Source organism: Phragmites australis, chromosome 6 (genome assembly GCF_958298935.1).
Source record: "Phragmites australis chromosome 6, lpPhrAust1.1, whole genome shotgun sequence".
In the NCBI taxonomy this organism is placed as follows: domain Eukaryota; kingdom Viridiplantae; phylum Streptophyta; class Magnoliopsida; order Poales; family Poaceae; genus Phragmites; species Phragmites australis.
The window spans coordinates 37190650-37218099 of record NC_084926.1 but is presented as its reverse complement, the minus strand read 5'-3'; the positions used below and the strand labels follow the sequence as shown (position 1 = coordinate 37218099).

At 44.6% G+C, this 27450-nt stretch overlaps 1 protein-coding gene across 1 annotated transcript; it reads left to right on the top strand.

Annotated features, from left to right (window-relative positions):
* Positions 1 to 19092: 19092 nt before the first annotated feature.
* On the top strand, positions 19093 to 21771 carry LOC133922353 (two-component response regulator ORR22-like). The gene is made up of 6 exons (XM_062367649.1): positions 19093 to 19810; positions 19942 to 20018; positions 20188 to 20245; positions 20353 to 20581; positions 20681 to 21080; positions 21169 to 21771. Exons 1-6 carry the CDS (start codon positions 19333 to 19335, stop codon positions 21520 to 21522), a joined length of 1596 nt encoding a protein of 531 aa, XP_062223633.1. The 5' UTR covers positions 19093 to 19332; the 3' UTR covers positions 21523 to 21771.
* Positions 21772 to 27450: the final 5679 nt, after the last annotated feature.

Here is a 27450-nt window from a genome sequence, read left to right as displayed (position 1 = left end):
ATATTTGCAAAACTACATGCTCGTTTCAAGAATTTGTGTGAATAGGCTACTATCGCCTGTTCAATGGGCGAGAACAACGTGTCACCTATTGAATGGGCGACACCTTGACGTGGCAGGCCAACGTGGTTGGCCGCTGACCTAGCGTAGAAGGTGTCGCCCATCCAGCGGGCGACACCTTGATATTGCCCGAGACATGGCTGCCCGAGAGTAGGCCGTCAAGGCCCGGGCCGAGCAACTGGAGCAAGCTCAGACCGAGGCGGCCGCCCAATGCCGGGAGATCCCAACCGTGAGGGGCGTCCCTATCAGCGCCGCCGATGGCACCAGTCTCGAGGACCGGCTGAAGAACACTGAGGATGAGCTCGAGACCGCCCTCGCCGAGCGGACGAACATGAAGCTGATGATGCGGGACATCCTTCAGCAGGCACAGGACTCCGTGGAGGCGGCCGGGCTTGAGCGCGTGTTCGTGGGTGACCAGTCGCTGGATAAGGAGACGACCGGCCACATCGCCCTCGGGTTTGCGGAGATTGCCCAACACCTCGAGGCCCTTCCTACCGCTGTCCAGGAGCTGGCGACTCGGGAGGGGCACGTGCTAGCACAAGGTGTGGCCGAGCACATTCTCGCCTGCTACCGCAGCCGAGACCCCGCCTTCCCGCTGGAGCGGGCAGGGCGTGGTTGAGTCAGAGGAGGCCGCCGCCCGGGAAGCCATCCGTGCTGTCGCCACCGAGGTCTCAGAATGTTTTGTGCGGGAGCCGGATCCGAGCAGCGACAGCAGTAGCGACGCGTGCTCTCCGCCTCCTGAACCTGTAGATAGTTAGGTTTTTTGTTTTTGTAATGTTGTAAATATGGGAGTGATCCCCTCCTGAACGGTTCATTTTAATGTAATAGAAACCACTCTTTGGGATTGAAACTCCGCTCTGCATTTGTTCTGCGTTGTCTACTTTTTGTTTGGTTTCCTGAGAGGCACTGGTCGGGACGAGTCCAGCAATCTTCCCCCGAGAAGTTAGGTTGCCCCGACCACTCATCGTTCGAGTAGTGGGACCACCCGAGCGTCCAGCCCCTGAGCCCTCGCGAGTTCGTAGTAGCTGAGTCGAAGAGACACAGACACGAACTTCTTTGCTCGGGAGACGAATCCATCTGGCAGGGTGCACGCCACGACCAGTGAACACTTTCCACCCTGCGACCTCTCAAACAAGTAGACCGGAGATGCGTGCAGGCAGAAACGCAACCAAAAGTCCCCACGGTTTGGTGGTGTCCGGGGTAGGACTGACCAGGCCTAGCACCGACAACCCGCCCCTGGGGCCTAGGCAGTCCCGACCACTCTTTGCTCGAGTGGTAGGATTACCCGAAAACCCCAGAGGCTCGGTAGTGCTCGGGGTACTGCCAAGCCGACCGGGCACCACAGCCACCATAAAGGACCTAGGTTAGCCATTGCCGCCTATACAGTACACCGACTACTGTCTGTTTTGTCGTTCCGGAAAAGTGAGCACGTGGGCGGGGTTTTGCGCGCAAGGAGACAGTCTCGCTGAACAGATTAGCATGCGAGGGTCCTGAGGATAACTAGGGAACAATAGTTTATTGCGTATGTATGAAAGGAGATTCATATAACTTTAGTAACTCACCGGGTAGCTGTCAGCATTTCGACTGACTGGTCCAGGAAGGGGTAGATGCCCTGAGCTCGGAGCGCCCAGGAACGTGAGTTCCCTCGTACAGAGCGTCTAAGCCCCCAGGACATCCTTTTAGCACCCTAGCACTGGAAAACCGGTGATAGAACCAGGGGCTAGGCAGTCCCAACCACTCATGTTCGAGCGGTAGGATTACCCGAGGACCCCATAGGTTCGAGCAGCGCCCTGGGCACTGAGGCCCTATGGTCGAGCTGCTTTGTTCTTGATCATTGATCTGTAAGCTTAGAAAATAGGCAAAGGTTCTTTGCTTGATGCGCTCTGTTATAGACTGCTCTCGTTTTTGACCCGAGACCTCTCGCATACTCAGACCGGCGAAGTGTACGGACAGAGGCATAACCAAGAGGTTCAATGGTTCGGTGGTGCCCGAGGTAGGACTAACCAGACCGAGCACTGACAGCCCGCCCCTGGGGCCTAGGCAGTCCCGACCACTCTTTGTTCAAGCGGTAGGATTAACCGAGAACCCTAGAGGCTCGGTAGTGCTCGGGGTACTGCCATGCAGCTGGACACCACAGCCTACCACAACAGACTTAAGTCAGCATCTACTGCCTGCGCGCATACCGACCGGGACTAGAGGTGGTTGGAGGGACTTTGAATGCTCTTAAAATGCTCAAGGAGTCTAGAGTTCACCAGCAATAGCAAGCCTTTAATGCCATGGGGTGTGGGAGTATTTATAGCCCTCTCTCAAAAACTAGCCGTTACTGTTCTGTCAGACCTGACCGAAGTATCCGGTGAACACCGGAGTATCTGGCCCCAAATCCAAAAACGGCGTCAAAACGGTCATAGAACGTGTCAGAACTAGCCGTTACAATTCTATTAAGTTACCGGAGTCTCCGGTCCTGACAAGGCTTTCGAAAAGACTAAGTCCGAAGACTTGCCGGACCCTCCGGCCTCTCTAGGTACCGGAGTATCCGGTGAACACCGGAGACTCCGGTCTTTTTATCAAAAAAGAATAAATGCTAACTGAGACACCCCTACCGGAGTCTCCCTCGGAAACTCCGATTAAAACATTTTCTCCTACCGGAGTATCCGGTGAACACCGGAGACTCCGGTGTTTTTCAATAAAAATAAAGACTTAACCGATTGACTCCGGCCTCAAAACCCACCAACTTGCCAGAGTATCCGGTGAACACCGGAGACTCCAATCTGTTTTCAACAAAAATAAATCAGAACCGAGCACCCTCTGCTGGAGTCTACCTCGGAGACTCCGGACTAAATACTGAGTACCGGAGTATCCGGTGAACACCGGAGTATCCGGACTCAGTGAACTTTGCAGAACTAACCCGGTGTCCGTGGGTGAGTGTGTCTCTCAACTTGTTGGTTCTAAAGGATATCTTGAGCATTGAGACACTAATCAAGTAATCAAATGCAACCCTCTTAATAGAGCGGCTATCCTAGACTCAATTTCAAAAATAAAAGAATTTAAATCCTATTGAGTACTCCTAGTTGCTTCTCCTTTCTTTTCGACGGGCGTCAAATGTCATATGTCTTCTCAACTAAGACTTAAACCTATTCATAACTTAGATAAACATATTAGATCCTTAATCGTTTTCTCATCAATGAGCCAAAACCCACTTAGGGGGCCTAGATGCACTTTCAGTACATGCCGAGGATATGCCGACAATATTTGAAAGCTTTGATGTATGGTCCTAACGTAAAAAAGCTTCGCTTCAGGACATACTTGCTAGGTTTGGACAACAATGGGTGTAAGGATCGGTGACGTACAAAGAGAGGGGGTGAATTAGGACACTTAAAACTACTCGACTTCAAAAACTTCATAAGATAAACCTATATCAATTTCTATCTAAATATGCTCTAGGTTCATCTAGTGTATCTACTCTACTATTCAAAAGGTTTGCAACCTACTCTAGGAAGGTAAATTACAAGTATGTAAATGCGAAAATGTAAATAAGGTAAAGAGAGCAAACTCAGCACAAGTGATTTTTATCCCGTGGTATCGATAGCATGAATGCCACCCTTAGTCCATGTTGGAGCTCCACCAAGGATATGCTCCCGGTCGCCAAGACCCTTCCGGTCATAGCTCTTGAGCCACTAAGTCACCATGGCAAGACCTCAAGCCAGATGAACCACCAAGACACCAAGGCAATGTCTCACATGTAGTCTCTCTTATGGTCACTTGCCGCGTCTTCACTTCGGAGCTTGAATCACCAAAATAAGGGTCTCCGCGTCCCCGTACAAGCTTCTTATCGCCGCTCCACACCAAGTCGGAGGGCCAACAAGCTTGAGCCACCAAGTCCCAAGGTGTCGGTGAGTCACCAAAATCCTAAGGTGTCGGTGTACCACTGGGTACACGATAGAATCACTCCTTGATCTACTCTCTAGGCAGTAACACCTAGCAACAACTCTCTCTAGGCATAATAGCACTAATTTATATGCTAATTGCCTTGGATGATAACTTTAAGCACTTTGGTGGCTTGGATGTCTTCACAAGTGTCTATGAGCTTCCTCTGGATAGCCACACCTTCAAATGATCAAGTGGAGGGGTATTTATAGCCTCAACCTCACAGACTAGTCGTTGCTATAACGGCTCAACTTTTCTATATACGCCAGATGATCTAGTGTAGACAGATTGTACTCATCGGACCATCCGATGTGTACATCCTACACAAACTAGCCGTTCGAACCCCACTCAAATTCGTTTTGAACACCAGATATTCCATCGTTGCCTTCAACTATATCGCTGGACCATCCGGCGTGTACAATCGAGCCAACATACGCCACTTCTCTCTGTGCAAAATACTCCAGCGTAGCCAATCTTCATCGCCAGACCATCCAGCATGTACACCCACGCCAAACTAGCCGCTGACATATTCTCTAGACAAATTACTCTGGTGTGCACCATCTTCGGAGCGCCGGACCATCCGACATGCATATCTTCTTCTGCCAATCGAGCTATTTCTTCTCTGCACAAAACACTCCGGCGTGTAGAACTTCAGAGTGCCGGACCATCCTATGCGTAGCTTCTTCAACTCCTTCCTCTGAAATGCTCCGGCGTGTACAAACTCCTGAGCGCCAGACCATCCGACATGTTCTTCAACTTTCTCCTTCTCTGTCAGAAACACTGGCGTGTACACCTTAGTGATCACCAGACTATCCGGTGTGTACAACTTTTTTGTGACTTCTCCAATTCAATTGATCTTTGTCCCGGCTTCGATGGCTTCTTCATATATTTCATCCGTGATACCTACTTAAGCATATACTTGATAAACATATTTGTCTCATTGACTATGTTATTATTAATCACCAAAATCACTTACATGCCCTAAGAGGGTCATGTTTGCTCCAATCTGTCAAATATTTAACTATGAGGTGTATACGCATAAAGAGTATACCATATACGGATAAGGTATGTCGTGTGCATGCTTAACAACTCCGGATATTATGGAACCGAATCTGCGGTACCTGATACTCTTAGAGATCTAGTAGGCACGTACTAGGAAGGTCTCGATTGATTATCTAACTCGAGAACAACTAGCATCCCAGCCGGATTTATCTTATCTTTCATGGTGGACAAGATGAAGGACTCTCTATCGACTACGGCGAGATAGGTGGTGGCACAAGACCCCTATATAATTCGGGGACCTAGACCCCCGAAAGACTCTCTTTTTTCAGTAGAAGCACAACTCATTTAACTCGACGCAAGCACTAGGGCCATAGGAGATACTCCACGACTTCCTCATTAGTCTAGTTTAGATCCCATCTATTCCTTGTAATAAATCTAGACACATTGCTTGTATTCGAGTGAATACAGATACATCATCGACCACATAGGACATAGGGTATTACTCCAATTAGGGCCCCAAACATGTATACATCGCGTGTGTCTCATCTCCTGTTTCATTCCTGAATCATGAAGACAACCCCGTTATTCTTATAGATATATTACCAGGGAAAAAACCCTCGACACAATCTCCCCCTTTTTGTGATTGATGACAACAGAACCAAAGCAAGTGGCAAACAAATGATTCAAATGTAAATGGTACAAATATAGCAACAATTTTGTAAAAACACAATGCCTTACCACTTTGATTGGATATATGGTAAGAACAACTAGAGATACCGATTGCGAGAAAACTTGTCCTTGTTCTTACCTACACTTTGTCCCCCTTTTCTCGTGGCTCCCCCTTTCTCCATTGCCACTATCTCCTTTGATCGACCCATGCAAGAGCTTCTTCTTCTCCTCTTTGTTGACTTTGGCATTCCCAGTTATCTTGCTTCCTTGCTTGTTCTCCCCTAGACATGCCATCATGCTTCTTGCACTTGTTTTGGTCATCAAAATTCTTCTCCTTTATCAACAATATTCAAAAAGGCTACAAGCCTATGTTGAACTCAAGGAAAAATGTTATAGCATATGGGAGAGACCTTCATGAACCATGATCCAATAAGATGATACCACTTGTAGGGATTCAATTCAAAGATATGGTACCAACTGAGTTGAAATGAGCTATGTAGATACCAATTAAAATGAAAATATATAGATCACAATACATGAAAATCACATAATATATTCTAAACTTCCCTTATATATGTGCATACATATGATGAGATCTACTGGTGATGAATCACTTGTAGATATGTAACAATCTATGCACAACAAGACAATTTTAGAGATGAGAAGTTTAAGCCATATTATATATGAAGGTAGTTTAAATAATCAAATGAATTGATAATTATACCAATTGAAACCTTTAAGCATTGTATACCTCTGGGGACTTGTAGATTTCTTCATGAGATTACACAGGATAAAAATTGAAACACATGTTAGTCTCAAAATCACACTCTATAGGATATACTTCCTTTAAATATGTGTATACAAGTGTTGAATACTTGTGAGAGACATATATTTATCATTGATAATAATAGGGTACCCTATAGGTTAATTCATGACACATAAAAGATACCAATTGTAAACTTGTGTCATATAAAGAGCTTACAACTAATAAACTATGTAGGTTGCTCATGTGTTAGAAAGAAGCACAAGCAACCTACCATGAGATGAATCTACACTAGACATTGCAATAGATTGAAATAAACACATGCAATCCAAGACAAGTTAAGGTATACATCAATTGAAAAGATTTTGCATCTAGTATCATTACCTCATTTACCTTTGGATGGGGAAAGGTAGATGATGATCAAGATTTTCATCAATGCGCCTAATCTTGTACAGTTGGTTTTTTGCTTGAAACTTCTCTTTACCTTGTGAGCCAAGTCTCCAAATCCCCAATGCTGACTCGGGGTCTTCAAGTCTTCTTTGGAATTCAAACCAATTGGTACCCTTTTATGTTGGTGATGACTTCCTTGAGCATCCAAATGAATTGGTTTCACCTCCGATCCTTTCTCCCAGCCATATGTGCAACCACTTTGCTATTATCCTTCTTCTTGAGCTTGTAATGGTTGCTCTTAATTTTGATCTTGTAGTTGAGCTTGGTGTAGAGGTTGGATGGCTTATTGGAGAGATTCATCATCATCTTATTCTCCTTGGTCTCCTTCTTGACTTGCTTGTATTAGAAAGACTTGTGGCCTTTTTTATGACACTTGAAGCATGTCACGGTGGACTCCTCTGCAAGCTTGTTCACCATATTTTCTAGACAAATTACTCCGGCATGCACCATCTTTAGAGCGCTAGACCATCTGGCGTGCATATCTTCTTCTGCCAACTGAGCTATTTCTTCTCTGCACAAAACACTCCGGCGTGTAAAACTTTAGAGCACCGGACCATCCGGCATGTAGCTTCTTCAACTCCTTCCTCTGAAATGCTCTGGCGTGTACAAACTCCTGAGCACCGGATCATCTGGCGTGTTCTTGAACTTTCTCCTTCTCTGTCAGAAACACTCCAACGTATACACCTTGCTGATCACCGGACTATCCAGCATGTACAACTTTACTGGGACTTCTCCAATTCAATCGATCTTTGTCTCGGCTTTGGTGGCTTCTTCATATATTTTATCCATGAGACCTACTTAAGCATATACTTAACAAACATATTAGTCATATTGACTATGTTGTCATTAATCACTAAAATCACATACATGCCCTAAGAGGATCATGTTCGCTACAATAGGTACTTATCGAAGTCGTAATACGTCCCTAAGTTCCTTTGAGCAATTGTATGCAACAAGTATGGAAGATTGTCATATGATGCTTTGTAGTTCCTGAATCTCATCTTAATTGCTTTTCTCTTCCCCTTCCATGTCTTGTTGTAGCTGATAGTGTACTTGTACTCTTCCTTAATTGCCCTGATTATGGACCCTAATTCGTAGTACAGGTTATTCACAAATCTGGACGTACATCACATTAGCAACAAAGGCTGAAGTGATTTTCCTATGGCTGGGCTCAAGTTTGTTTAGAGTGCAAGTATGGTCCACCACAATCGACACCTCCCAATACTCAACCCACTTCCACTTGAAACCATGCACTCGCCACGGGCAACCTCCTTTACACATTTCACATTATATTCCTTATTGCTTGACTTCACGACATAAAATTGCCATCGAAATGATGTCACCCATTGAATTACAACATCCTTTATGACCTGATTGGTAGGGTACTTAGTCCCCTCGATCACCTCATTCTGCGTATACTCACAGGGCACATGATTCCTTTTATTCACCACAATGTTGTTAAAGTTCGAATTGTTCCAGTTTGCGGGAATATGAGCATCATCCTCGTCATCTGACATGTCATACTCAAGAGCTTCGTCGGTTTCAAGATCATCCCGCTCCATCTGTTTAATTAGAAAAGGGATTTGCTCCCCCTCGTCTGCCTCACCGGTGGATTCAATCAGATTAGCCAATGAATGTCCAACATCCAATTCGCCATCCTCATTATCCTTCTCCGCATAACACTCTTTCTCATCACCCTCCTCTTACTCCGTGTACCCCCCACTCTGCATCTCCCCAACTCTTTCATTACCCTTCCATTGCACAAACAACATAGGTGCCCAACATCTTTCTCCTACATCCTGCAGATACCTCCTTCACACTTGATTTTTCCTGAGCGAGTATACCTCCCAGTATACACCAACTCTCTTACACTTGTCACAATGCTAATGGTCATCTCTCAAACCTTATGGTCTATTTTGAAGCCCCGCATCAACCAGTCATACAAACACCCAACACTCTTCTGTATAGGTTTGGAAATACCCTTATCCATTGACTCAAAGACCAACAGTACTACCTCTTTCGAACTATAAAATATTTCATTGTCCCCATAAAAAAAATCCTAAACTGCCACTTATCCGATATACCTACCAAACATCGACATAAAACCTACCATTATTCCGGTAGAAAAAAAATATACGTAAACTGACATCTACAATATTTTAATAATGACTAAACATATGATCCAACAATTACTCTACATTGTAAAAAAAAAGTCCATAGGCCACTACATTTAAAACATCTAAATCCTACATCTATTATCTAAGTTCTTTCTAAACTATGTCTAAATCTTACATGTAATACCTAACATATATCTAAATACTGTATCTAATTGCTAACATATGCTTGCAGACTAGATCTATTTGCTAAACTATGTCTAACCCTAGTTCTACATTCTAATCTACGTTGAAACCCTAGATCTAACCTCTAACCTATGTCAAAACCTAGCACTAGCGGCTATACTACTGAATTTGTAAAATACAAACAGAGTAATAAATTATCTTTTTTCTCCGGCAAGGCTTCGCCTCCTATTCTTCCTCCCTCCCCTCCCCTCCCCTCTCCTCCCTCTCTTAGCGCTCTCTCTTGCTCTCTCAGCTGGGCACAATAGCAAATGGCGTACTAATGTTGGCCGAGCGTGCGCGGTGCTATTTATACCAAAAAGGTATCACCCGTCCAACGAGTGACACCTTTTTGGTGGGCCCACGGGGGCGCACTACGAGAAAGGTCTCCCCCGTTCAACGAGCAATAGCAAGGTGTCATCCGACAAAAGGGAAACACCTTGATGTGGCCGCTAGGTCACCGGACTTATTAAATTTGGGCAAGTTTGACCATAAGGCCCACAAGGTATCGCATGTTCATCGATCGACACCTTACTCTCACCCGTTGAATGAGTGATACTAGCCTAGTCGACTACTATTAAAAAAATTCCTCCTTGGTCACCTAACGCTCCTGGGCTGACGTCGAGCGCCCCTAGCCACCTGACGCCCAATCGGCCTCTAGTCGACTGCCGCCACCACGTGCATGTGACCTCAATGCCCCTGGGAACCGATGCTGAGCCGCCCGAAGTAGATTTACCCAGCATGGCTGCAGAGTCCTACTCATATATGTCTTCGCATTAGGAGCGAAACCAACTAGATTTTGTGGGTAGCCTTGGACCTCTGGACCTCAGCGCCCGAGCTGACCAAGCCGCTACATCATGCCGCCCGAACACATGTGCACAACAATGCCCTTCTCGAAACCTTAGCTATTGTATGGTCGTGATCGACCACGCTATGGCTAATGACCGCACCTGCGCTGCCACCTATCCTCCGAGTCCACTATGGCTTTCACCATCACCGGTCGCTGCTCCACCTTGAGCAAGCGACAACCGCTCCGATCTAGATTGACCGCCTGTCAATCAGATCGCGAGTCGAAGACGCCACACTCATCCACGTAATCTTCCGGCCGAACCGTCAAACCTGGTCGTCACGTCTAACTGATCCCTATCAAACAGCAACCTGCAGCCATCGTCAACCTGATCTCCACATCTGGATGGATCCATGTTGATGCAACTCATCGGACAGTTCGAGCCGACATGCTCAAAGTGTCCGAATCCACCGATCGAGTCATCGATTGCCGTCATGCTCCACCTTGTACCATATCCCTCCTCAGACCGTGCAAGCTTTGTACAGTGTGGAGCATCTCTTCGTGCCTTCACTTGATCTTTTTACATAGTTCTGATACCACTTGTTAGAGTTTAATGGAATCATCACCAAGATCATCAGGCTAAGCACAAGATCAACACACCAAGATACGATATTTTTTAATAAAATTTGACCATCCTGACTACATCCTTGAGGCATGACTACGGATGCTCCTCCCCATATTGATCTGTTTGTCGCCGTACTGTGATTATACGGTGGTACCCAATATTTCTATATCCAATAATATAAATTTAACTATAACTCTATCTCTATTCATCTAATTTAAACTTAGATTTATCTATAACCGATTTTATCCAAGTATTCCACACATATCCTAACACAACCTAAGCTTGCTGTACAGAGGCGACGTTGCCGCTGTTACTTCCACCTGCCTAGCACTAGCACGTATGCAGACCACCGCAGGCACCAGCTCAAATCCACGAGCTTGGAATTTTCCAACCACTGCACAAGACATGAAGCCCATAGCTAGATAGATCGATAGATCCAAACTAATCGTGACTGACATCATGCATGGGGACGGACATGATTCGATTCCCCTGATCACAGTTGACCTCCTCGCCTCCCAATGCTGCCAGGCCCCCACATCCCAGTAAATTTATCTGCGCTCGATCCAGATTAGCTCGTCACAGAATCATCGCCACACAGCACGACCAGTTCTCTAATGCCTGCATGGCCATTAAAAAAGATAAAAATCCAGTGAGATGTTTGGCTTCGTCACATGCATGCCCCGACATACTGTCCAAAATTCCCCCTTGTCTCGGCTCAGCGTGGTCGCCGATCGGAGATTCCGGGGAAAGCGATTCTTTGGACCGTGGGGAAGAAGAGGTTGTCCACCCGGGAGAAGCGGAGACCGCGGGGGTGAGAGGGCACTTTCCAAGGGTTGGGCAGGGGTGTCGGGCCTTGGCCTGATCGAAGACGTTGGATCCCTTGGGGCAGCTGCAGCTGCAGCTCGATCTGATACCCTGTGTTCGAGCTGCAGTCAAGTTCACTGACCCAGATCAATCTTTGCTGAGGATGAGCTTGCTTGCTAAGCTCTCTCTAGGGGTAGGGTCGATGTGAAAGTGAGTTTGAGTCTAGTAGCTACATGCCTACATAGCTGGGATGAAAAGGACAGTGAGACTCTGGAATCATGTGTCTGACGTGTGTTGGCAAGTGTTTAATTTGAATCATCTCTCATTAGGGCATGTTTGTTTTAATTTTGGAGTGTGATTTTCAGTTTTTACAATTCGAAGTTGAAAAAAACAGATAACTTTTGGTTATAGCTTTTTAAAATCTGCTGGTTGAATTGTAGGAATCTTAGAAGCTGGTTTTTCTCAGTTTTTGATAGATTTTAAAAGTCCATTTTACTAAACTGTCTATAAATTTTTTTTAGAATCTATAATCTAAAAGCTTTTCACAATCCAGCTTTTCACAAACCAGCTTTTCACAATACAGCTTCTATAAACTACTTTTCAGAATCTCCAGCTGAAACAAACAGACCATTAATGAGGCGGGAAAACTTTCCCTTGACGTTTGCCTAAAATAAAAACAAATTATCTAAGCCATTTATCTGGGATTTTCACACGCGCTAATTTGTGTCATATGAACTTTAATTAGGACCGCCTTGGTTTAAAAACTTGAAGACCGGTTTTTACTGCGTGCTTAGTTTAAACTTACAAATAACATAAATTAAAGTACAGTTCTGTTGGGGCTGAAGCTTCAATGTGTCAATCGATCTAGCAATGTGATTGGCGTGAGATCGACAGACAAATACTACTTAATATATAACTTAACAATTGGATTTGGAATTAGTCGATAGGGTGTCACTGAGATTGTCCTTACGGAATCATTCCACAAGTTGCATACCGCAACTGCACGGCATTTTCGAGTAAACTAGCTAGTAGAGTGATTTCACCAAACACCTGCCCAACCGTCCCCACCGTGATTCTTTTGCGCGATTCGAGGACTAAGACGTCCTAATTAATTTCATTACTATATCAGATTAGTGAAAGAAAGAAATCCAAGGATCATGTACAGATGCATACATACAGTGTCGACTTAATTAATTACGTGAGGTGAATTTTTGTAAGTACTATTTGTGTAAAGATAGTAAATCGGTTCATTTTGTTGTTGTTTGTTTGTCATTGTTCTTGAATTGGTTTTTCTCTTTCCGCTCATACAGTTGGCTATATGTATACTACTCTAACTTTATGATTTAATGTGAGAATGGCACTGAGTTTATCTATTTTCGTTTGCAGAGAATATATATATATATATATATATATATATATATATATATATATATATGACAACTATATTATGTGCCTAGGCACAATTGTTGTTACTGTTGCGCATAGCTAACTCAGCGAGCCAGCCTCTGCTCCTCACGTGCCAATCAACCTAGCCAGGACACCCTGCTCGTCAACCAACCAGACTTCCCACCTACCGCGTGCCAACCTGGATTCCGCCAACCGCCCGTGCGCTTGTGCACCAGCCTGTATCTCGCAAATCTCGGGCGCACTCAGAATTGTATCCGTTTGAGAGAGATAACAGAGAAGACGATAGTAATCAGATAGTAGAGGAAGTCGTAATTGATTACAATCAGCAGGAATAGTAATTATGGAGCCTTAACAATTGTAACTGTTGTTACCATCGCATCGGTAATAGCTTACTAACCCATTGTAACTGATATGTTTAAAGCTAGTGGTAATTGTTTAACTAATCTCATCGTAATTGTAGTGATTTTTAACGTTATTTTCAGTAATAACCACCGTAACTCAGCATTGTTACATGTTGCAATTGACGTGCAGGTTAGTCGTTATCCAATAATCATAACTATCCTCAGTTATAACTTCCGCAATAAAGCGTGATAGTTAGTTGTAACCAAATCATAACTGATCGTTACTCATAGTATACCTTATTAGGTAACCTAACTGTAACCGATAATAATTTATGTTGTATATGATAATAACCAAAAATACTGTAATTGGTAGCAACTCATAGCAAATAGGATCGTAATTCTATGAAATTTCAGTGCGAAATACCTTATCGTAATCCATTAGTATAAACGATCTCAACTATACAGTAACAACAATCGTAATTACGAAAATTTTGATTGCAAGTATCGAAAACTTTAAGGAAAACCTAATGGTAACTTTGTGATGGATATGATCGTATCTTAGAATAGTTCCTTATCGTAATCAATAGTAACTCACAGTGGATAAGATCATGATTCAGGGAAAAATCATCGAAACTTACCGTATCGTAACCAGCAGAGCAGTGAATTGTAACCTTTTAGTCATAGCAGCGTGATTACGAAAATTCTGACATAATTAAATAAATTTTAATTGCAATTATTTAAATTTTTGTCAAAACATAGTCTTTATATATCTTATTTTATTAAGCACATTTTTTTTCAAATAATATGCTTCAAACTGATCGGCAATCGGACCTACGGTTCAAGAGAAATCATATTTTACAGATGGAGAGCAAGAAAAGATTCTCTGGCATACATGACCCGTAAAGTGATGGGAAGGGAGGACACGTGGCATGTTTGGATTGGTTTTGTTGTTTGACTTTGATTCTGTGGAAGAGTTTTGGTGCATGAAATATCCTATGTGTACTGTAAATATGCTGGACTCATCGAGCATATATATATATATATATATATATATATATATATATATATATATATATATATATATATATATATATATATATATATATATATATGCAACACATATACAAATTAAATTAAATAAGTAAACTCATTCATGCAAATTAAAAGACCAATTTAATGTTATGTACAGGTGTACATATATGCTCCGGTGTCTATTGTACTAGTACTACAAGACTTGTTGACACTGATCCACAGGATATCATGTGCCATCAGCTGCTACGGAATATGCTGCGTAAGAAGTAAAAGAGAAAGATATAAGAATCTTGATCAGGTTCATCAGCTGAGTCAGACTATGGTAAGATATCTTAGATAGTTAGATATGAATGCTTCTTAATTTATGTTGAGTAGTTACATAAGCATCGTCTAGATTATAATTCATGCCATAGATTCAAAGCTGAAGGTGAATCAAGTTTGCCTAGCACATACTGATATGCTCGTACTAAACTTTAATTTGGCATAACATATTACTAGAAGCAAAGTCAGTATCATTCTACATACGTAAAATATCTCAATTTCCATCGAAAACTCCGTTGATTTTTCTTTTTGCATACTTTTCAGTCAACGAGTTTAGCTAGCTATATTTCTTTCTTTACGTGCCACTACTTGATCAAAGCTACACATTAATTAATCACGTTTTCTAAATGTTCAGGTGACTAAAACTTTAGAATCCTTCATTTGACATTGTCATATATTCACTATAAAAAAGCCCCTTTCACTATCGACCCATAAAATAATTTCACTGTTAATTTTGAAGTTGACAGTGGGCAACGAGCAGTGATAATCCCCGATTATCACTGTCGGTCCAGGAGTTATCACTGCTAACTGAAGGCTTCAGTCAGCAGTGATAGTCGACTATCACTACCAGTTGAAAGCTTCAGTCAGCAGTAATAGTCGGGCACCGAATCGATCATTTTGGGGCCGGAAAAATTGAAAAAAAAATTGCACCCGAGGAACCCCACACCCACATCGTCCCAAGTCATGAGTCACGCGATTTTTCGCACAAAATACGTGCGCGTTCGGTTCGTGGCACTCGAACTCAGAACTTCTCAGCTCGCACGATATGTCCTTATCATTCCACCACAAAAGTACTAGTGATACCATTAGCATATGCAATCCTTTTGACATATTCTACTTAAAACTTCAAACGATTATTTGGATATCTAAATGACATCATATGAAAAATAAATTCAACTACAAATATGTAGATCTCATCAAGGGCTATAGTTTTGATACAAAGTTTATCCCTATCCGACTTCATATGAAAAAGTTATGAATTTTTTTAAAATAAGCTGTCATCCACTATCACTGCCGGCACGTGGCTATAGCCGGCAGTGATAGTGGATTTTTACTGTCGGTTTTTTCGAATGGCGTTTTAGTACCAGTCCACAATACGAACCGGAACTGATATTCCATCACTGTCGGCTCGTAAGAAACCGGCAGCGATGGATCGGTATATAAGCCTATTTCTGTAGTAGTGATATTTGTAAAGTAAAAAAATGTAATACTATGATTAATGTTTAGCCCGATCTCAACATTTGTATAGATTAATTTGTAGTATCAATAACCAGCCAACACACTATAGCAGAACACATCAGTAGAGGTTCAAAATCGTTATCAATGGTGGGTTTTGAACCGCTACTGATTACTCGGTACTGATAGTCACATATTATCAGTGTCGGGTATAGAACCGGTGCTGAAAATTAGCATAAGTGCCGGTTCATGGATAAACCGACAGTGATAGTCCATATCACTGCCAGTTGGTAAAAACCATCCGGCATTGATACGTGGAGTATCACTGCCGCTGGCAATGATAATGTTTTTCGTCCTTTTCAAATTTTGACCGTTACCGTCAATAGTGTATGGTATATTTATAGACACGCACATATAAATTATTCACAAGACGTCAAGTTTCATCGCAGCATATACACACAAGTACATATAAATTTAAGTCATAAAACATCAAGTCTTATCACAGTATATATACATCGCATACATATCAAGTTTGGTTACAACAAGGATAAGAAGTTTAAGGTTTCTTGCTAATCGAATGGCCTGAACTCTGTCTTTGCTTGTTAGATGAAGGTAAAGAGATTGATCAGACAAGTTCATGGTACTCGCTGGTTGGTCTGATGACTTCATTATTGATGAACCCGACAAGTTGTTCTTGAAGTGTATTGATTTTAATAGGCAAGAGTCGATCTGTGGCCAGCTTGAGGAGCTGCAATTTCAAGAATTGAAGAAATTAATCCTTATGAACACGTAACGAACCTGAAAATTAGTCATCAATATATATATCACCTACCTCAACATTGTTCACCAAGAGCGACAAGTCTCTGATGAATCCGTGCATGAATTCTATTACATAAAAAACACATAAATTGTTGCCCGGGTCTGCTTCCTATAAGGGAAGTTGTATCGGACTATCTATTCTTTCGTGTATGGCCGGTGTCTAACACTCTTCTTGATATATCATATGTACACTCTATATGTGTGTGATTATTACTATAAGTAAACTTAGATTTAATCAAATCAAAGATTACAATAGCAATCTACCAAGTAAATATATCTAAAAATTAAATATAAATCATCTTACCAATCTTAGAGCACATTAACTCCTCTAAATTTTGAATGCTTCACGTGGAACACTGATAAAAATGACGGCCGACGCTATTCTGTGTGGGCTCATGGTAGCTCTGTTCTGGTCGAGTTTGGGGAGAAGATGGGCTTTTTATACTGTAGCAAACATCAGTGCCGGTTGGTAGATAGAACCGGCACTGAATAGGACTATCGGTGCCTATTCTTAGTAGCTCAATCATTGTCCACGCGCGAGAAATTAAAAACCGATATTGATACATTTTCTGTGATAGCTACTATTTAACCGACATTAATAAAATGTTATTTCTGATTATTTCTGTAGTAGCGCAATGTTTAAATTAAAGTAGAACTACGTCAACTTTACACGGTTTAACTCACATGACTGTCCTCGTGCAGCTAGCCATGCATATATATTGATGATCTCGTTATTGCCACACAAACAGGTGTGGCTTGATTCCTTTACCTGCTTTTGCATGCCATCCTTGGCTTTTTCCACCTATACGCAGGAGGGCAACTGCTGCAGATACCCCCAACTCCCCAAGAATGCCGTGACAACGCAACCACATTCCGCCCATTCATGTGATCGTCTCCTTTTCGGAAGCTCTCATGAGGCCGGCTGGTCTGAACGCCTACATCTTCCTACCCTTTTGCATCCCCAAACTCGCGAAACCATAAACGACCAACCAAAAGGGTCGATTTAGATGTGATGATTTCTTATGCCACACATTTAAATAGAACCCAATCACCTATACCTTACAGATATTTCTTTCTGGGATATAAATTACGGTGACACATCATTTTGCTTAGAGGCTAAGGGTGTAATTGTTTGTTCCCAAACCAACCTACCAAAAATTTGCTGCTCTTAAAAATTGGTACTCATTTGTACGGTTGCCAAAATTTTGGCAAATCAACAATTGAATTGCAACTAGGTACCAATAATATCTGGGGGGGGCATGGAAAAATAGATCAAAGAAAGGGCATGCCCTTTTACGTACCGAGGTTTCAGCCAATGTATTCGGTGCCTATCTCGTTGCAATAGGCAGAGGTAAATTAGTGTTTTCATATGTTATTTGTGTGATTATTCTCCGGTGAAAAAGTTCATTTTACTCCCTCAAACTATCTCATTTGTCCATTTAACCCCAAAACTATTTTTCATCTCACTTATACCCGGCCTCCCTTGACTACTAAAACCCTAACGATATTTGATTTTTGTTTGTTTCTCCTTACACAAATTATTTTTAAATTTAATTTTTTTTAGACGATAGATAATATTATACCCTATATCACAAAAAAAATCATAATGTTCCATAATTATTTGCATGCATTGTCATATTTCAAAGGTTAAACTAATTTTAGATCCTCTGAACCTATGCAAATTGTGATGAAAAATTCTTAAAATATCTTGTAACATAGGTATCATGTCATCTCTCGCCCCACAATTTTAAACTTAAAATGCGAGTTGTATAACACTTTTTTCGTTTGGGAGTGAAGTGACCTGGCTTTAGTACTGCGGGGGGGGGGGGGTAAAGTGAGACAAAAAAAATTGTTTAGAGGATTATTAAGTGGACAAACAGAATAGTTCTAGTTAGTAAAATTGATTCTTTCCCCTTCTATTGTTGATGCCTTTCCTCATACTTATATATAAATATGCGATCATATATGTTTTTAGGGCTAAAACCGATATGCATGTTGCAGAAAACCTGGAAACCGCTCACCAGCTCTCTCACTTAGAATGAAGACTGGCTATGCATAGCTACAGGTAGTAGATCGGTAGCTGTGCATATGGAATGTAATAAATACACTGCCATGCATGCCATAACGTGACCAAGACTATTTGTCCCTTTTAGCTGTAGCTGTTTAGACGAGCCTTTCAGAGGGCCGGGGGCAGGCAGAGGTCAACCACTAACGCTTTGTTTTCCTGTCACGGATTGGCAGCTCAGATCCACACGACAAGGGGGTCAGTGTCCCAACCCAAACCGCGAAAAGAAAATTAGTGCGAGAAATGCTTTTGGAATCGAGCCAGATTGGCAGATTGGGTCACATGATCGATCGAGCTACTAGCAGCTCAGCTCGCTCGTGCATGCCGATGCAAGCCTAGCTAAGACAAAACCTAAAAGATCCCACTGCTGCCATGTAAAGTATGCCAGCACCATTAGCCCATGAACTTTGCTAAAAGCTCTTTCTTTTAGCTGCTAAGTTTCTAGATTTTGTTGCTCTAATTAACCTACTTTAACTTACGTAGTTTCTGACTTTCTGTGTGTATATATGCGTGACCCTTGACTTGCTACCAACCAAACAAGGAGTCAGTCAAGTATCGCACACATCATTTCTTGCTACTGTTCAAAACCAGTCAATGTAGAGGGAGAATGCCTGTCTTCTTCTCCCTTATTTTATCCCCACATCACTAGCATGCTTATGCTCTTTCCCCTCCCCACCCTTCATATCATTGTTGCCCTCCTCCCCACTTCATCCTTCCTTCCCCTTTCCCGCTTCTACCTGCACATCCTATTTTGATGATCGGATTCATGGCAGATCAGTGGAGAGACCGATACAGGGTGGTAGCTAGAGCAGGGCAAGTGATGAGAGAGGTGAAGGATAAGGAAGTAGCACTTGTTGAGGTTCTTGAGGATGATGAGGGGAGATCCATGGATGACAAGGGTTTTGACCTCAACGAGAGTGTTGATGCCGAGAGCGAGGAAGGGGAAGTCGGCGATTATGATGATGAGGAAGGTGATGGCGATGACGATGACGGCGGTAGCACCACCGATGTTGCTGGGAGTAGGAGCTCGAGCAACAACAGCAGCACCAATAATAATTTGGAGGGCAAGAAGGGCGGTGCGAACGGTGAAAGCAAGTCGGAGGGGAGCGGCGGCGAGCAGAGGGTGTCTATGGTGCGGCAGTACAACCGGTCGAAGCTACCTCGGCTCCGGTGGACGCCTGACCTCCACATGTCCTTCGTCCACGCCGTCGAAAGGCTTGGTGGGCAAGAGAGTAAGTAGTAGTCCATCATATGGAACATATAGAAGGCCATAATTTCTTGAAATTAGAGGTTGTTTTCCTCTGTAATTTCCAAACTTCTTTATGTGTGTAGTAACAATTTTATTACTTATGCTTGTTCACAGGAGCAACCCCGAAGCTGGTGCTTCAGATGATGAACGTTAGGGGGCTCAGCATTGCTCATGTGAAAAGCCACTTGCAGGTGAATGATCGTCTGTGTTTAGAATCGGTCGATCTACTTCTGCTGCTCGACGTATTGCTTGTAGCATCACAGTAGCAACTAGGCAGCAACACATTACTGTGCTGTTGTGAAGTACTCCTAATAACATACAGATGTAGTACTCTTTCTGATGATCCCCGTTTCTTTTCAGATGTACAGAGGCAAGAAGCTCGACCAGGATGGTCGCCCGAGGGGAGCAATTTCCTCAGGTTTCCATGCATTCATATATAGCACACAATTCTCTCCATCCTCCTCATCTCACCCTGCAATTAAGAACAACTTGTGTTCTCATCATAGTATTTTTCATGTGCTACAGCGTATTCCCAATCCCCACTGGACTTCCATTTCATGAGAGGCGATCGGCGTTTCCACGACATGTCGTTCCTGCACAGAGCCGCCGCGCTCTCCTCCTCCAGGCCGGCGGAGCACAGCGGTTTCTTCATGTCGAGGAACGGCAGCGGCCAGGAGGTCAGACGCCTTTACGGGCCTTTCCAGCACCAGCTGGCTCCGGCGCAAACTTTCGACTGCAGAAGCTCCAGTTTCAGGTAAATTTTCTTTTCACAAGCAGCTTCGAGCTAAGAGTACGTGCATATCTGGCTTATCTGCAAAGGAAACCCTAATTCTGGTTGTTCATCTCCGGCTAGGAATCATGATTGGGCGTCGAACCAGAGACAGGTGACGATCTCCATGAAGGACGCCACGCCCCTGACCGGGCCGCAGCCACACCCTCTTGCATCTTCCGCGGCACTGAGGACCGAGAGGCGCTGGTGGCCTTTCACCGACGCGGGCGCGCCCGTCGCCGTCGGAGAGCACAGGGTAGAGACGGGATGGGATGTAAACTTCCGCAATTCCATCGGGAGCAGCTCTCGGCCGGCCTGGGCCATGTCGCCGGCCGTGTCCAGCGATCACCGTCTTCCGTTCAGATGGCGGCCGGGAGGCGGCAGCAACGTCGGCGTCCACCCCAGCAGCAGCGCCCTGATCACAACAAGATCGTCGGATCCCGTCGTGATCGAAGAAGCCCTAGATGCCCAGCAGCTCGATCAGGTACCGCATATACCTCCACGCTGCACACTAGCCCTATATCAGTTCAACTCATTTCTAACGCAATATTGTATATGACCGATCAATTCAGAGGAAAAAGCACGTAGATCCAAGGGCTTCCTCCACGCCGACCGACGATGCGTGCCGCAAGCGGCCGCCGCCGGAACCACATGGCTCGACGGCGCCGTACTTGAAGCTCACCTTGTCCCCCACCACGGCGGTGGATGCCAAGAAGAGAAAGACCACTGCACCAAGCGAGCAGGAGATCATGAACAGCAGCGAGCTCTCGATCTCGCTCTCGCTCTCGCCACCTGCTGCAGCTTCCATGCATCAGCAGCAGCGGCAAGAAAAGACAAGAACAGGAAGCAGCAACAGCAGCAGCGGTGAAGCCGTTCTGGGGCAGAGTACTTTGGATCTGACCATGTCGATCAGGGCATTGGAGTGAGATCTTTCAAGTACTTTGTCCCAAGGCCATCCAAAATTTGCACACTGCACCATGCATGCATGAGATTAATAAACATTGTTAATTTAATCTCGTCTCCACCAGTACATAGGCAAATATATCGTATGTGCATGCCATGCTTGGTTATTGTTTCTAGGGAGAGTCTGCCAATCTATATGTGACTATATATGGCCCATATGCATGTATCCTTGACCACATGATCGATAACTAGTTTGTTCTTTTGTGACAGCATCTTTGGGAAACAAAGCCAGCATGACTGAGGGTATATCCACAGCAGTTCTAATCAGTACAAGTTATTATTGCATTTGAATGTCCGAAGAAACATGGGCATATGGAACATAGTATTTCTGACAAGATGATAGATATCCATCTCCTTATATTTGTGCAATTTGGTTTTTGAATGGTCGTAAGTTGCTGTATGGTAATATATATGTCTGCACAAAATTAGTACGTACTCAAGGGTGAAGCGCCATCTCAGCATTGTGGCATGTAACAATGCCAAATGTTTGATGGGTGCTTAACAGAGAATAGAACCACGTCGTCAAGAACCCGCATAAGATTAGTCTCCATAAATTAGATGTGATTATATTATATGCATAAACACATCTTAGCTATTGATGCCTAACTGTGTGCATATATGCTACGAAATAATTAAGCACCTAACATGTCCAATGTGTCAAGAGAAAACAGTTCTGTCTTGCTAACTACATCTATAAGTACATGCATTGTACATGCCCTTACACTCCAGCTTGTCCTCCCTCGGGATCGAAGGTGCTTAACAGCTAGCTCCGCCCAGGTGGAAGCTATCTTTGGGTCAGAAGGACGCCATGCCCGCAAAGCATTTGACACAAATGTACCCATTGAAAGGTATTGTGAGATCCTCATGTGAGGTCAACAAATGGGCTACCCTCGTTAGACCATCCCCAAGGGCTTCCCATCCCGGTCGCTATTCCCTTCACGATGGGAAAACAAGCATGACGGGAACCAAAATCGAGGTCCAACACCTTCCCGTCGCGGCCCGGAGCGGGATAGGAAAGGAGAGAGGTTCCCATGGGCATGGGAACCTCTCTCCTATCCCTTCGCGGAGATGGCGAGCGGGGAAGGGTCCAGACCTTAGGCTCACGCACTAGAGTGGAAGACGCGGAAATGAGGGGTGGCGACGGTGGCGCGCGCGAGGGGGGGGGGGCGGCGGAAGGTTGGTGGCGAGGGCATCTAGCTCCCAGAGGATAGATTTGCGCGTTGGTGTGGAGGGAAGCGGGGACTTGACCGGAGGCGGCGCGCTAGCTACGACGATAAGTGACGGGAGCTACAAATTTCTCGCCACACTCTTGCGGATCTGAGCGTGTGGCAGTTCAATCGCGGATCTGGTGAAAGGAGGGGCACCGGCTTGTCATGCGGGGTAGGGGAGGAGTGGTGTTTCGGATTGTGGTGGTGTTTGGGCGTGGCGTCGGGTGGCGGTGGCGATGAGGGGTGAGGCAGGTGAGGGGTCCACTGGCATCGCCGCTGTCTCGGTTTGTTCATCTGTCTTGAGTAAGGAAGGGTTGATCGGCATCTGCCAACTCGATGCGCGTCGCCACCGTGCGACGACGGCCTCGGCAATCGCTTCCTGCAACTTGCGTGCTCATGAAATCCCCTACTCGGTGTTGTAGATGGACGTCGTAGCGCTTGCCACACTTGTGTCTAAGATGCAGGACCATATGCAGGAGGCGACTGCCGCGTTGAAGAAGGTTGCGAATGATAACTTGAGTCCGGACAACACCCTACTTCTATGGAGTTCAACATGGCGCTGCTAGAGGTCGACTCCATTGTGGCAGATTTGGATTAGCTTGTTTTCCAAGTCGAGGATGTACTGCGCGTTACTGTCGTGCCCAACCATGTTGGTTTGCCCGACAGTAGCAACGTGCCCGTTGAAGATGAAGCATCGGGATCCAAGGACATTGACAACAATGACGTCCTTCAGCTGACTTGAGCTCGGATGACATTCTGTGTTCCAGTACGGACGATGGCGTGTCAATTGAATCGGATCGTTCGTGGAGGTTGTGATCGAGTCGGGTGTTTGTTAGTAGAAGTGTGAAATGGTGTCAATTATTGGACAACAGGCCTTCTTTGAACCCTGCAATGCCTATAGTCCATGAAATTATGAATGTAAGTGTTGCGATGGTTGTATGCTATTTTAGGTTTATGTAGTCAAGATTTGGTTTAGTATGCAATGTATGAACTATGAAGCTGCATGCAATGTATAAACTATGAAGCTGCTTGTGTTATGATTTTGTCATGTGTTGTAGCTGACCCATTGTTTGATTATGCATCTTTAGTTTTATGCACTATGGATTAATTTCATTTGGAATATTCCAAACTGGTGGGTGTTTGATAGTTGAACTGCACAAAATGCTTGGTTCCTGAACTGATCTAGTGTTGCCTTTCCTTGCTATCCTGCTCTTATTAGTTTGAAAGTGCCACTCAAGTGGTAAGACCATATTGCATGGTTGCTAAAATGTTTGGTAAACTTGTGGATTTCCCTTCGAAGGGCAGTGTATGTAGGCATGTTATTGTAAAGTGGTCCAAGTTTATAGCATGGTATGAAAGTGCAGGGCAGTGAATATAGATAGCTTTCTCTTAAGATCAAGTAATGCACTGAAGTATCATGTTGTAAATATATAGATACCTTCGAAGGGCAGTGTATATAGGTAGCTTCCTCATGGAAATATATAGATAGCTTCGAATTGTAGTGTATATAAGCATGTTATTAGTTTGAAAGTGGCACTGAAGTTTAAGATCAAGTACTAAGTGTGATAGTGTATAAGATGAAGTAATCAGTTTGGAATTCACACTTAAATGCACTGAAGTATCATTGCATTAATGGAACTGAATATTGGTGCTTTGAAAATAGGAAATTCAGATAATGTATGGCAGGTCTATTGAACTAGTTGTAACATTTTAGGTCTTTCATTGTTTGCTTAAATGATGTTGCAGATGATTTTTTGTACACATATGATTTCAATATCCAAGCCTATTTGTTCATGGTACTCTTATTACAATATGGTTCAATCTGGAATTAAACAACTGATATGTGTTCTGATTTTTTGTAAAAACTTCTTTGCTCTGTAAATATATGTAGATTAGTAGTTGTGCAGTAGTCACTCCTACTTCTTTGCTAGCAGGAGTTATTTCCATTAAGTTGCAATAGTTCTACCCAAATATTTGCAAGACTATTGTGCATTCAGTTGCATCTCTTTATAGAGTTAAAATGAATTATCCATTGAGTTGCAGGTTCATCTTCCATTTCTTGTGATGTGCAGGGGTTCCATGGATCTGTTTTATGAGAGTATGCTTCAGGATGGATTTGACAGGATGACATGGCCGGGGCCGCAGATGTCGGGGGGTCCCTCTGCTGTTGCACCTCCCTCGGACATGGCCCAGTTCATGGTTGTTGACGCTCCTGTACCGTATGAGGAGACGGGTCAATTCAGCTTGGGTAGCGAGGAGAAGGGAAGAAATAAGGTGACCACCTCCAAGAGGAAGAAGAAGGCAGAGGCGAAGACATATCGAACAAAGTGGACAGACGAGGAGGACGAGCTGCTCGTGTTGGCATGGTTAAATGTGAGTCAAGATCTTGTGGTTAGAACAGATCAGTCGAAGGATACGTACTGGGGCAGGATCACCAAGTACTTCAACACTTATAAGAGGCCGACCATGATGACTAGGTCAGATAAGGCTTTGATCAACCACATGAAGCTCACCACGGATGCAGTTAGCAAGTTTGCGGTGCACGTGAGGAAGGTGGAGCAGCTCAATCCTAGTGGGACCAACGAGCGTGACAAGGTATGCCCATATAACCTATTGAACACGAGCTGTGTTATCACTGTGCTGAGATAAATATGGTTGCAGCAAACTGTCAACCATTGTATTGTTATTTGTGCTTGCTATTTGTTCATAATATCTGGTAAAAAGAATTAGTCGCTCACAATACATGTTAGATAGTATTTTATAGTACTGAATAACTTGCATAGCAGTTTAGGCAATGGGAAAGGAATGCCTCTTACACTTAGTAGCACTTAATGTAAGTCTGTATGTTTGGGCTGCTTCAAGGCCAGGTTGCGGAATATGTGCTGGGAAGAAGGTGAGTATCAGGTACTTGTGCCTGCCACCAGGAGTTTGTTTTGGTATTTGTTATGTTGAAATCTTGATCAACAATGTTGTCAGAATCTTCGTCAATGTTTTTGTCATATTCTTGCGTGTCTAGTTTTCCAGCAGCCAGGTGTTCCTTATTCAAACGGGTTCATGTTCTCACAATCATTTTGTATCAGTTTGATGCCATCAGTAAGGCATATCCCAAAGAAAAGAAGATAGTATGGTCATATATGCCTAGCTTTCACTTGAGACCCTGCAAGGCCTAGAGTTCAGCTACTGTCGGTGACACAGGAACCAGGGGTCCCCGAGTCCCGAGGCCAGATCAGCAGTTTGCCACATGGCGCCCTCACGCGGGGATCATCTCCGCGAAGTACGAGAAGACTAAGTCCCGGGAGAGGGTGCTCGGGGCCATAAACAGTGGTCCCCGAGTACCCGAGTTCCCCGATGATCCGAGAAGACCAAGCGCCGGGAAGAGAGTGCTCGGGGCCGTGAACAGTAGCCCCCGAGCACTCAAGTCCCCCGACGACCAGAAAAGCCGAGTACCGGGAAGGCTGTGCTCGGGGCTACGAACAGTGGCCCCCGAGCACCCGAGGACCCAAGGAAAGTCAGTTCCGGGAGAGAGTGCTCGGGGCCGCGAGCAGTGGCCCCCGAGCACTCGGATCCCCGAGGACCCAAACAGCCAGTTCCGGGAGAGAGTGCTCATGGCCGTGAACAGTAGCCCTTGAGCACTCGGTTCCCCGAGGACCAAGAAAGGGCATATCCGGGAGAGAGTGCTCGGGGCTGTAAACAATGACCCCCGACCACTCGGTTCCCCGACGGCCTAAGAAGTCCTTCGCCGGTGGCCCCCACAGAGGTCCAGCGGTGAGGTGTCAACCAGTGAAAAGGCCTGATGCCGCATTTAAGAGGGCGCGTGGCCTGTCACTTCCAACTGCTCCTACCACGCTCGGTGTCAGTCCCTGCCACGGCCTGGCAGGGAGGTGTGGGGACATTTAATGCAAGGGTCCCATCGCGGGACATCCGGCGCGCCTCGGGATAGCGTCGCGAAGCCCAAGGCGCCCCGCCTGCCGCCCTGCTGTGTTAGGTGTACAAGACCGAGCGGGCACGCCGGGCCATTCAGTGGCTGCCCGGTGGGCCCTCTCCTCGGCGACCGTTGCAGAACAGCATCATGACGAACAAGACCAAACGGGGGCACGTTTTCAACCCTCCCCGTCACTTCGCGCAGCAGCCCATGATGGTTGCTTTCCATTTATGACGTCTTGGAACTCGCGTCCTCCCTCTCTGGGCACGCCACCGCCCGGTGAATATTTAAGGCGGGGCGGGCTCCCTGGAGAAGGGCATATTTCGGAGACAACGGGATTTTCTCAGACAAGGAGGAAGCCGAGGAAGAAGATAGAGTCACAATACAAGCACAGAAGCTGAGATCACCGAAGAACAAGGAGCCCGAAGCTCTAGGCTAGACAAATATTCTTGTAACCATCGACATCTCTGAGAGACATTCTCAAAGCATTTATAGCATACACACAGGAGTAGGGTGTTACGCTCAGTGCGGCCCAAACCTGTCTAAAAATCTCCTGAGCATTTACTGCATTCTGCATTCGATCCTTCCACCCACCTGCATCGCATTTACGCCCATTTATTTCACTCGCAAAACAGATTCAGAATCATCCCCCCGGCCGAATCTCAAAGGGGGTCCCTCCGGATCCCTGCTTGAGGAGTTCACCCTCCGACAGCTACTTTCCCCCCAAAAAAATATGTTAGGCTGTCAAGTTAATAAAATTG